At 31.7% G+C, this 12,492-nt stretch overlaps 1 protein-coding gene across 1 annotated transcript in view; it reads left to right on the forward strand.

Annotated features, from left to right (window-relative positions):
* LOC145318130 (discoidin domain-containing receptor 2-like) overlaps positions 1 to 12,166 on the forward strand; it is a 131,640-nt gene extending 119,474 nt beyond the window's left edge. The window contains exons 19-21 of the mRNA XM_080159479.1: positions 8,757 to 8,895; positions 9,544 to 9,678; positions 10,110 to 12,166. Of these exons, the coding sequence (XP_080015605.1) occupies positions 8,757 to 8,895; positions 9,544 to 9,678; positions 10,110 to 10,253 (418 nt within the window). The 3' untranslated portion in view covers positions 10,254 to 12,166. The remainder of the gene's footprint in view (positions 1 to 8,756; positions 8,896 to 9,543; positions 9,679 to 10,109) is intronic.
* Positions 12,167 to 12,492: the final 326 nt, after the last annotated feature.

Here is a 12,492-nt window from a genome sequence, read left to right on the forward strand (position 1 = left end):
ACTTGTTTTATACAGACGAATGGACGTACAGACAGACACTGATTGTAGAGTATCTGTGTTATGTATCCTTTTAATAAAGTAACATGATCTAAATACATTCTACATACATGTGTCTGTGTGTACTAAGGGATCTCACTAACCACTGAACCTATTTGGTTCTCCTTTACATTTTAGCTTCTCATAGGACCTGGTAAGGTTTATAACTATTTTGGGGGAGAGTACCACAACCGCTCTAGGAGAAATCACCCCTAGAAAATAATAAACCCCTCTCATTATTTTTTAAAAATTTTTCTTTAAAAACTGTAATTGAAAGAGGGGGTTTGACTCCCCCCAAACCCAAGGGTCCCTGGATGCCTCTAGGGGCGAAGCCGCTGCTAGTATAGTGTTCCATACTATAAAGTAGTAAGGTTTTTGTCTGAAGCTAAAGATTATAGAAATTTTGGGTCTGAATTGGTTTTACTTATCAGGAAAGCTTTATAAATATCTTGGGATGGTTTTATGCTATTTTTCTGACATTCCCCACCCACCCTAGAGGTTAGGGGCGAAGCAACTAATAGATTATACAGTAAAAGCCTAAGATGATTAGTCCGATATGGTACATAATAGACGCATGGGAAAAATGATTAGTCCGAATGCGTCGGAAACGACGCAAAAAAAAAACTTCTTTGGTATGCCACAAATCAAAAAATCTAAAAATACAAATGTCTTACAATCCCTTAAGGAAGCTGTGTTTAAAATTTCAAGTGATTCTGACGACAGGGGGGAAGTTCGGCACTAATGGGTTAAGAACTATTTCTGTGCTACGTATAGTTTAGGAGCTACGTGGTAAAATGTTCCAACTTACATAAAATTTTCAACATTTCTTACATTTTCCAATGTAGCTTCTATACTACAAATAGCATGTATGTGTTACATATATTTCCAAAAACTAGAGTTTATGACAATTCTAACGATATGCGTAACATACAAAATGTCCCACATTAATGAAGAAATTAAGATATAGATTATTAATTTCTGTCAATGGCAAGTGGGTTAAATTAAGCAATACTTTTAACTTATTAAAAAAAACACCCTGTACAATAATTTTTTTTTTAAGTTTGAAGTTTTTTAGCTAGTATTAAATATTGAGATAGGACGAGGAAACACCGAGGAAACTGTGTACACAATCGGCAATTCAAATTCTACTGACCTCTTGTTCATAACCTTCACACAGGGATTTGAAGGGATAAGACAATGGACGACAAATTAATGTACATCCCCATTGATTATAAACAATATACTCCTTCAGTAGGTTAAGATAATAAATTGAAAATTTTGGATTCAACCAATCAAATTCAATAAAAGTACCCAAAGTTTTTAAGCCAACGAAGAAAATAAAACTTTGGGTACCAACTTAATTAACTGTCCAATGTCCCCCCCCCCCCCTCCCTGATTCTACATTACCCCCTCTCTTGCATTAACAATGATGATAACATCCATAAAAGCGAAGCTATTATTATATATTCTAATTATGTAAAAAAAATGTATTTATTAAATAGAATTTTTTTATTATGAGCAAATAAAACTTATTTCATTAAGTCTTAAATAAATAGAACAACTATATTGTATAAAAGTTCAGTTTTAAACAGAAAAAAACGCAATTCAAATGGACATACTTACTTTCGTTGATTATGACATATCATTATGAGAATCTTCGCGCTAGGTTTTGAATTAATAGGAATATTCTAACATGTTTTAAAAATACAATATACATAAAAAATGAACATTAACATATAGAAAAGCTTCGCTTACATGACCATTTCTAAGGTCTTTGATATTCAGTAAATTCACAGTACAATGTAGTCTAGCCCAAACTGTAATCAAACTGTAATACTACAATATTAATATAACTATAGAACCCGACTTATAACCTTTCAAAGTTTCCTTTATCCTTGCAATTAATAAGGTTAACCAAAAGTGTCTAGCTTCATTATTAATGCTTTCATAATACTTTTTTAGCGAATCTTTTCTATACCTAATTAGGTTACTAGAGAGTCCGTACGTCCATTTGAAACAAGCCGATTATTCCCTTTTCACAAGAAATTTTTGTATGCTAAAATTATCCTATTTATATTATTTTTGGAATACTGATTCCTTCAACAACAAGGCACAATGTAAAGCAATGTAGAGATTAGTAAAGCATCTCTTTTATCAAGGCCTAAAAATGTCAGTATGTCCTTAAACAGTATCATCTATTTATGCAATTTTCCAACAAATTTACTTACAATATTGTTTGTAATGATGCATTAATATTCTGCTAATTCAGTTCTGACAATATACAAGTGTAATTGCCCTTTTGTACTACTGTTTCAGAACTTCGCTTTTATGGATGTTGTCATCCTTTAATTAGTATTCCGAGAATGAATCCAAGTTTATAAAGAAAAGGGCAAAAAATGGTTCTAAATGTCTGTTAATTTTTTTGTTTTGTACTAAACCCGTTTTAAGATATTTATAAAACTCGAGATAGACGAAAAGGAATACTTAAATACAATATAAACAAGGGTGACAGCATCCATAAAAGTGAAGCTCTAAAATCAGAAGGACGGACAATAGATCAATAGCAAAGTTTAATGAAATTAATTTTCGTCTGCAACGCTCTAGGTCTTTGCAATTGGATATCAAATAGTAAGCTCTTTATACATCTATACTATAAATTTATTGTCATAATATCCATGTTTATATTAAATCCGTTAATTTTCTTTAAAACACATTATGAGCAATGAATATCTCATTACTTGGATCAATAAATTTATAGTATTGATGTATAAAGAGCTTACTATTTGATATCCATTTGCAAAGACCTAGAACGTTGCAGACGAAAATTAATTTCATTAAACTTTGCTTTCTAATTTCAGCTGTTTAATGCTTTCTTCTGCTTTTTGAAAAAGAAAGGGACAATTTTTGTGTAAAATTGCCATTTCTGTCTAAACTTAAGAGTAGTATTTAAAACTGACATTATCATTTTTTCACAACTAATCTCCTGACTATACAATTATATTCATAATCATCTTTTCTGATTTACAATACTGCATTTCTAAACCTAGTTATTTGTGATTAATAAGACATTTTTCCTAATGATGTGAATACTTTGTTGCAAATCAAAATTATCAAGTTTTTAGTGACATCTAGCGACAAATGTAGAACTAATATATTGCAGATGTTCCCAAATTTATTTTTTGCCTGAATTTACGTTGTTTTCAATTATTTTTCCATAAAGGGTTGAGCCTTCTCTCAGGTGGTGGCAAATTAACTATGTCCTTATTTTAAGTAATTGGGTTATTGTCAGTTTTTTGAGATCAGAAGATATTTTTCAAAATATTTTTCAACAATTGAATAGTATTTAGACAATGCAGAACGAATTTAACTAGGATGAATGCAAATATCATTGCAGCTCATACATAGACGTCCAAGAAAAGGGGTAAAGGGGTGTTAACCCCTTTAGACTTTGAAATCTCTTATTTTACACCCCACAAGTTTTTTTAAAAATACGTTAGATTACTCCCCTTAAACGTATGGAACCCCTCATTCAAAGTAAAAAGCTTGGGCGTCCTTGTGTTCACATTAGTTTCCAATTTGCTTTTTATTCTTTTGCCAGCACCCGGTTGTATTTACATTTTTGAAAGATTCAGCTGATTTGAAAGACCCAACCCACAGACGGTACAAGGCCTTTGAGAAAGGAACAGGGTTACAAATACTATTTATCACTCTATATATATTACTTTAATCTTGGATCTTACACAAGATTATCATGTACTCTAACAAAGTGAAACTTGTAGCTGGCTAAAATAATGATCCCTACATCCACTTCCTTGACACCATCCCCTCCCATAGTAGTGGATGAACGAACTGACCAATAAGTGATGTCCATGTTAGCAACCTAAATTGACGACAATTTTCCACATGTCATAATATCCACGTATATTCTACATCCATTACTTTTCTTTAAAACACATTATGAGCAAAACATTTATTTAAAAGAGCTAAAGGGGTAAGACATTAGTCGAAAAACATTTTGTTATCCTTAGTTTAACCATGTATTCTGATAATAGACATAGAATATATGTGTGTGGATACTATAACAGGTTGAATATTATCGTCAAAGAAGATAAAGTATAGAATAGAATCCAGGTAGAAGATTCTGCCTGGCTAGCCTGAAATTGGAACATTTGAAAGACTAAAACGGCTATAAGGCTGTTAGTAAATAACATGATTTCAGTAATTATTCAGAAAGAATATTCAAAATAAATTCCTATTGCAATAATTTACTAAAAGCCTTGTAGCCAAGCTTCCACCTTATTCTATGATTATCGTCAATTTAGATTGCTAACATGGACATCATATATTTGTAAGTTCGTTCATCCTGTAGGAAGGGAAGGGTTATGGGGTAAAGGTGTTTAATGGTTTTTTTTAGCCAACTTTTCACATTAATAGTTTATGATATTCAGGTGTGAGATCCAATTAAGTAAATATAAATCAATTTTTCTGATATTTATTTACTAATATATAAAACTTTCATGAAAAAAAAAAACTTAATTTAGAGAAATTTAAATTACATAATATTCTTTTCTCGTATTTATTCGAATCCGGTGGATAGGAACCGGTTCTCATCCATACGAAAAACTATGTCTAGCATCGTATTATATCCAGTTTTCTACGAATATAGAAATGTACAATCATAAGATTAAAACCAGTTTTTTTAGCCGGGGCTAAAAAAACTGGTTTTAATCTCATAATTGTACATTCTATATCCGCGGAAAGCCGTTTATAATACGATGCGAGAAATAACTATTATTTCTTCATTTATTACGAATTACAAAATTTACAGTCTTATATCCACTCATTCCATGGATTTTCTTGTAAAATAAATCATCCTATATACTAAAGAACACAAATTTTCTAACAAATATACTCCCCTCCCCCCCTTACACCACCCCTTTAGCACACCCCTAATTTTAAGTATCTATAAAAGAGCAAGAGCGCAAATGTTAAGCACAAACGTATGCATTTAATATACAGGGTAAAAGAATCAGAAAAGTTTTAATTTAAAAAAAATTTTGATAAAATAAATTCAGAAAAAACGCTCAGCTACTTTTTGCTTAAAGACAGGTTTTTTGATTTTAAAATTGTCCCTGCTTAAAAAAATATTTAAAAAAATAAAGATATAAAAATACTAATTAAATGGTTTTATTGACTTGTGAGAAAAGGTGTTTTGGCATGGCTATCCAGTTTATAATAGTTATTTATTACATCATATTGTGGACAGCTTTCTGTGGATATTAAAATGAAAACTTATAAGATTGACCCCTCAGGGTTAACAAAACTGGTATGAATTTTATGATTTTTATAATATTAATTGTAGAAAAATGTCTGTTATTCAATGCTATACATGATTTTTTAATATAGATGAGAATTGGTTCTCATTTGGCAAATATCAATCGGTTTAGAAACTTTACTGGAAATCTTATTCTTTCCCTCTACTCCTGTTAAAGTGTGTCTAATGGTTGAATTGCTTCTAATGCACGGCGTAGCAAACTTTTGTTATAATATAACTAAATTTATATACAGGGTGATATGGCAAAACTGTCACTATGAAATTTTAACCCTCTTCTTGTAAGTTTTTGTAATAATTTAATCCTTTACAGCTGGTAAGTGGGTAAAATGGTTGAATTGCTTCTAATGCACGGCATACCAAACTTTTAATATAATATAACTAAATTTATATACAGGGTGCTATGCTAAAACTTTTACTATTAAATTTTAACCCTTTACGTATGGTAAATTGTTGGAAAAATATAACCCTTTATGGCTGGTAAAGTGTGTGTAATGGTTGAATTGCTTCTAATGCACGGCATAGCAAACTTTTATTATAATATAACTAAATTTATATACAGGGTGCTATGGCAAAACTTTTACTATTAAATTTTAACATTTTACTTATGGTAAATTATTGAAAGAATATACCCCTTTTTGGCTGGTAAAGTGTGTCTAATGGTTAAATTGCTTCTAATGCACAGCATAGCAAACTTTTATTATAATATAACTACATTCATATACACAGGGTATTTAAAAGTTGAAATCGATAAAAATCTTCATAATTAATATGATTTTCAAAGAAAATTTTATTACTTTCATTGATTGGTTGGGTCAAGATAGCATTGTCCAAACTTTTCAACCACTAACTCTAATTTGTAGAAGGGGTTAATCAATTTAAAGCCATTGCCTTATCCCTTAAGAACCTATTTACGAAAATGGTGTAAAAATTTATCACCCTTTGCACATTTAAGAGGGAATGGTTAACGGGAGTGGCTGTTTATTACACTTGTCCCCAAAGTTTTACAATAAAAGTTCTTGTTTGTTGACTTAACAACTTTTGGGACTTTTATTGAATTTGGTTGGTTCATTAAGCTGAATGTCCAAAGATTTCAACCACTAGTTTTAATATATTGAAGGGTACTTTTCTGTATCATCTGGTACAATGTACATCAATTTATCAGCCATTGTCTTATCTCTTTAGATCCCTGGAACGGATACCAATTTCCCTGTGGCACCCTGTATATATCTAAGTATTGTAGAGTATAATGCATTTACATAGTTTAGATCTTAAGTTTAAGGGGTTTAGATGGGGCTTGCTTTAGCTGATATGCTTAGCAGTTAAGTGTGTATGTGTGTGTGAGTGTGTGTGTGTTTGTATTAGAGTGAGACGATTGTTAAGCTTTTATATCTATAGTACAAAGTAGAATGATGTCTGTCCGTCTGTCTGTCTAAAGCTAAATTCTTGGTGACCGCTGAACTGATTGCGCGGCTTGTGTTAATGGTAGAACATTATTATGCATATCATTAGAACCGCTATGCACTCTAGTTTTTGGAAATATAAAAACAATTCCTGTGCTTTTTATAGTTAAGGAGCTAGTTGGTAAAATGTACCAACTGACTTAAAACTTGACTTGCGAGTAAATCATGAAAGATTAAAGCATAGAGTGAGTAAAAAGAAATTTGTACATTTTTTAAATTTTTTTAAATCGACACACCCTAATATTCAGAAATTACGTTTGCATGGGTGTGTAGGTGTGTGTGTGTGTGATATGTACTGACAGCTAACAGGGAAAGGCAATCGATAACAGCAATAAAAGTGGCTGCAGCTAACATCTTGCCGACGACATGCCGTTAATACACTTGATATAGTTATGGAAGACTGCTGAAAATACGCCGCTCTAATTGCTGAAAGACTGCCACAAGTAGACCCAATACCACACATTTAAGGCCTACAGCTTCAATAACAAAAAAGTTATAATAATTATCATGCCCTCCCATATTTTCTATCCCTTAAAGCCTTCAACCCTCCCCCCCCCCCCCCCCACTGTAAAATCTTTTTGAACGCGCTTGATATGAATTATAGAATGTATGTCCTTAATTTTCTGTAATTGAGGAAAGTGAGCTGTTAAGAGCATTTACTGTCAAACAATGATGACAACATCAGGGCTGAGGGGACATTGGACTGAAAATTTCTCTGGTATCTTAAGTTTTATAATAATGTTATTTTCGTTAGCTAAAAACTTTGCTTTTTATTTAAAATATAAAATATAAAAGCCCCAAAGTTTATGAGATAACAAATGAGAGGACGCATATGAAAACTTTGGGTACCAGCATAATTTACAGTCCAATGTTCTTTCCCTCCCTGTGTAGGCCTAAATATTCAGAAGTGAACCAAGTGAATTAAATTGGACCGGACAATTAATGTCAGCTTGACTATAGCACAGCATTTGATTCAAATATAATAGGAAAGCAACACATAACAATGGATATATTGATACTTGGATGTTTCACCAGATTTTCATGTACTCTAATTAAATCCAATGGGAAAGCAAATCTAATAATGAATATTATTACTGGATGTTAAACCAGATTTTCATACCTTGATAAAGTAAAGCTTGAAGCTGCCTAAAATAACAATAACCCTCCTTTACACTATTTTCTCCTCTCCTACTTGATAAACACACTGACCAGTAAATAAGTTTTATATTAGCAAGCTAAATTGAAGACAAAATTCCCTTGTCATATATATCCACATATATCCTTATCCATTGCAAAATTTAATTCTCATCAAGAAGGGAGGGGATATTAATTGAATGTAAACTATACTGTTACCCGAGGTTTTCTCTAAAAATTTGTGTACTTTGTTCCAAACTGGTAATGTTCAAACTTTTTGACCAATAGTTTTAGACGACAGAAGGTCTGTTAATTATGGGGGTGTAAAAGCCCCTTTCATATCGATATATTCCGGAATTTTGGTGTCTTTTTTCAACCCAGGGAGGGTAGGGGAAATTAGGCAGTTTATTAAACCAGTGTTCAAATTTTTATAATAATATTTTCTTATTTGTTGGTTTAAAAACATTGGGGACTTTTGTTGAATTCTGATTGGTTAGATAATTAAATTGAGTGTCCAAACGTTTAAACCACTAATTGTAATAAATTTTGTTTCATCATTGGGAACACAGTAATAGTGTCTGACTGATTATGACGTAACAAAAAAAAATTAGCCAATGAGAGGCCGTTATTGACCAATGGTAAAATTTATAGTGGCCTCTCATTGGCTATTTTTTTTTGTTACGTCATAATCAGTCAGACACTATTACTGTGTTCACCATTGGGGATGTCCATTAATTTATGGCCATTGTCTTATCCCTTTAGAACCCAGATTTCAACGCCATATTTTTCAGGAACTGTTTAGTGGGCGAGGACTACACGATCAAGGTGACGGACGTGGGCATGTTCCAGCCCATCTACGCCTCCTGCTACTACACCACGACAGACCAACGGATACCCCTCAGATGGATGGCATGGGAAACTATTACTAGGGTAGGTGCATTTTGTACCTGGAGAAAGTGTCTCAAAACATCAGCTTGTGACGTCACATGGCTGATTTTTGAGACACTTTGTCCAGCTACTTGGATTTTGTTTCAAGGATCTAAAGGGATATATGACATTGGCCGATAAATTGGTGTACAAACCCAATGATTATACAGAAAATTACCCTTTCTATAGATCACCATTATTGGCTGAAACATTTGGACACTCAATTTAATGATGTTAAGCCAACAATAAGAAAACGTTATTATAAAACTTTGGGTACTAGTGTAATAAATATTCCAATGTCAACTCCCACCCCTGATAGGAGGTATGTCCATCTAAGGGTAAAAATTTTCTGAAGGGATGAGACAATGGCCGATAAATGGATCCAAAATGATTATACCCAAAATTATCTCTTCTATAGATTACCATTATTGATTCAAACATATAGACACTTAACTTAATGTTGTTAAGCCAACAAATAAGCAAACTTTATAATAAAACTTTGGGAACTAGTGTAATAAACATTCCAATGTCCACTCCCACCCCTGATAGTAGATATGTCTATCTAAGGGTAAGAATTTCCTGAAGGGATGAGATAATGAGAATTGATTGAAACATTTGGACGAATCTATCAGAATTCTCTTTTTGTTGCAGGGGGAATGGAGCGGCAGTAGTGATGTCTGGAGTTTTGGAGTGTTAATCTGGGAGATGCTGACTGGATGCCAGTCTGTACCTTTCCCAACACTCTCACATCTACAGTTATATCAGACCATCAGAGATCAGCTACAGGTAGGTAAACAGATAGATAGATAGATAGATAGATAAATGGATAGATAGATAGATACATAGATAGATTCTAGTGTTTATCTTATTACTACAAGCCTTTAGGGGCAACATGATGGGGGGGGGGAGGAGAAAAATGTAAGATGATCCTCCAATTTCAAATTAAGTTTTAATATGAAAAAGTTACAAAAAAATAGAGGGGGGGGATTTTTATAGGGGTGATTTCTCTTGTATGGTTGGTGGTACCCTTTCCCAAAATGGTTTTAAACCTTCCAAGGACCTAAGATAAGCTTCACTATAAAGAAAACTATTTCAGTTCAGCATTTAGCAAGATTCTTTGTTACAGATACACACTCACAGATCCTTTTATTTTTATATAAGGACAATTAGTCAAACAGCGGTTTCCTAGATCTTTAAAAACACACTATTTTTTTCAGATATTGCCAAGTGCTCGCGAGGATTGGATAGACCGCGATGCTTTGGTTGAAATTATGTTCCAGTGTTGGAACAGAGAGCCAAGACATAGGCCTTCTCCTGCTTTTATTCTACAACAGATACAAAGAGTCTCTTCTACAATCTAATTTAATCTAGATGCAAAAAGAATGATATCATACAAAGAGTAACTACTATTATTGAAACTACTGTAGTTAAGATGCAAAGAGTATTAAAATCATACAACGAGTCTCTACTACAATAAAATTTACTGTAGTTTAGATGCAAAGAGTTTTAAATTAATACAAAAAGTATCTGCTATTATCAAAATTACTATAGTTAGGATGCAAAGAGCATAAAAATATTACAAAGAGTGATTTAGTGACGATGCAAAGAGTATCATAAACTAAAAAGTTAACAAATATTTTATGCAAAAAAAATATACTATATCTATTAAAACTATTACTCTTAAATGTGAAAAAGAGATTAGTTATAAAATTAAGATTATCTTAAAAACAAGAAATATAATTGTGAATAAAATAAAATCAGAACCAACTTTTACATAAAATGATTTTAGTGAATATGTTATATAATAAATACATCGATTATCATTATTCATGTTATGAAAACTATAAAAAAAAAGACTGTATCAAAAACATACAAAGAGTTTATCAATGCAAAATTTATGAAGTAATAAGAAAAAAATAAAAACCTTTAAATGTTTTAAACAAATTAAAAAGGATTTTTAAATCTGTAGCCCTTTCCCCTTTTTTAGAACTGGTTTAATTAATATTTAATTAGTGCCTAAATGTTTAAAACTTTAACCCTAATTCTTTCAAATAAATCACAAAATTATTATTATGTTGTACAGCACAATCAAAAAGATTAAAAGTTGAAAAGACCTTGAGTTCTCTAAGCACAATAAGCATTGCCTTTCCAGCATGGCTTTGAAACTGATTAATATCCACTGGATTTTAACACTGGTTATAGCCATACTGAAAAATCACATATAGCAACTTGTTACAGACATTTTTTCACAAATCTTAAAATTAATATATGTTTTGTCAGTCGTTGGGATAACCAAACTGGATGTATTCACCCTTGTTATTTTCAATCACCCCCCTTAGTAACTCTATATATTTAGACCTGTGATAAATGTATTATTATCTATAAAAATTAATTTTATTGACAAAATCACAATTTTGTCAAATTTGCTATTTTGTCAATTTGACAGTTGTAATTCTGCCCTTCCCCATTTTATTAAATGTAATAATTGTAAATAGTTTTATAAGTAGCGCAGCTACTCTATAACTAAGGTATGTCAGACTCAAATAATGGATATAGGATATATGTGGATATATTGACAGGGGACAAATTGTCACTTTGGTTGCTAATATAGACCTCATGTATTGGCCAGTTCATTTATCCAGTAGGAGGGTAGTTAATAGGGTAAAGGTGGTGGAGCTGCAAGTATCACTTTGTTAGAGTACAAGAAAAGCTGGTGTAACATCCAAGTAATAATACATCTATTCTTGTAGTTTAAACATTGCATTTACTGAATTATACTGTAAAACATTTTACTATTTTTTGGTTTTTGCTTCGCTACTTATAGACATATGTTGTCCTTATTTATACAAATAAACTAATTCAAAAAGGCTTCGAAACCGATTAATATCCGCTGGATTAGAACCGGTTGTCAGCCATACTGTTAAAATCATGTATAGCATCGTTTTACAAACAATTTTCCACTAATATTAAAATAAAAATGGTAAGATTGATACCAGTTTTGTTTTAATCTTATGATTATAATTTTAATATCTGCGGAAAGCTGTCTATAATACGATGTTATAAATAACTTTTTAATTATTTTTACTATGTATGTGTCTTACTATTTATTAAAATTATATTATAAATGTAAAAGCATTAAAATTGTGTTCAAAGATTTAAAAAAAGACTTTTTTTACTTAATAACATATGTATAAACAATATGTAAATATGATAGTCTAAAATGTAATTTTTTTTCTCTTTTCTGAACAGTTTTGATAATAAATTATGAAAAAATTTCTTTTTTTGTTTCAAACCCTATATTCCAGAGAGAGAGAGGGGACAATGGGCTGTTTATTATCAATAGTCCCCAGGGTCTTACTATAGAGTTTTCTTATTCATTGGATTACCAACTTTGTGGACTCTCATTGAATTCTTATTGGTTGTTTCATTAAGTTTAGTGTCCAAACATTTCAACCACTAATTGTAAACTTCAGAATGGGTAATTGTGTAAATACTCAGTGGGGATATACATTACTTTATCGGCTATTGTCTTATCCAGTGGTGTACACAGGGTTTCGATAAGGTGGATGCGCGAAGCGGACCAAAAATTTTTATATCCTT

This window comes from Acartia tonsa, chromosome 4 (assembly GCF_053477335.1).
Source record: "Acartia tonsa isolate MP-2025a chromosome 4, ASM5347733v1, whole genome shotgun sequence".
NCBI lineage: Eukaryota > Metazoa > Arthropoda > Copepoda > Calanoida > Acartiidae > Acartia > Acartia tonsa.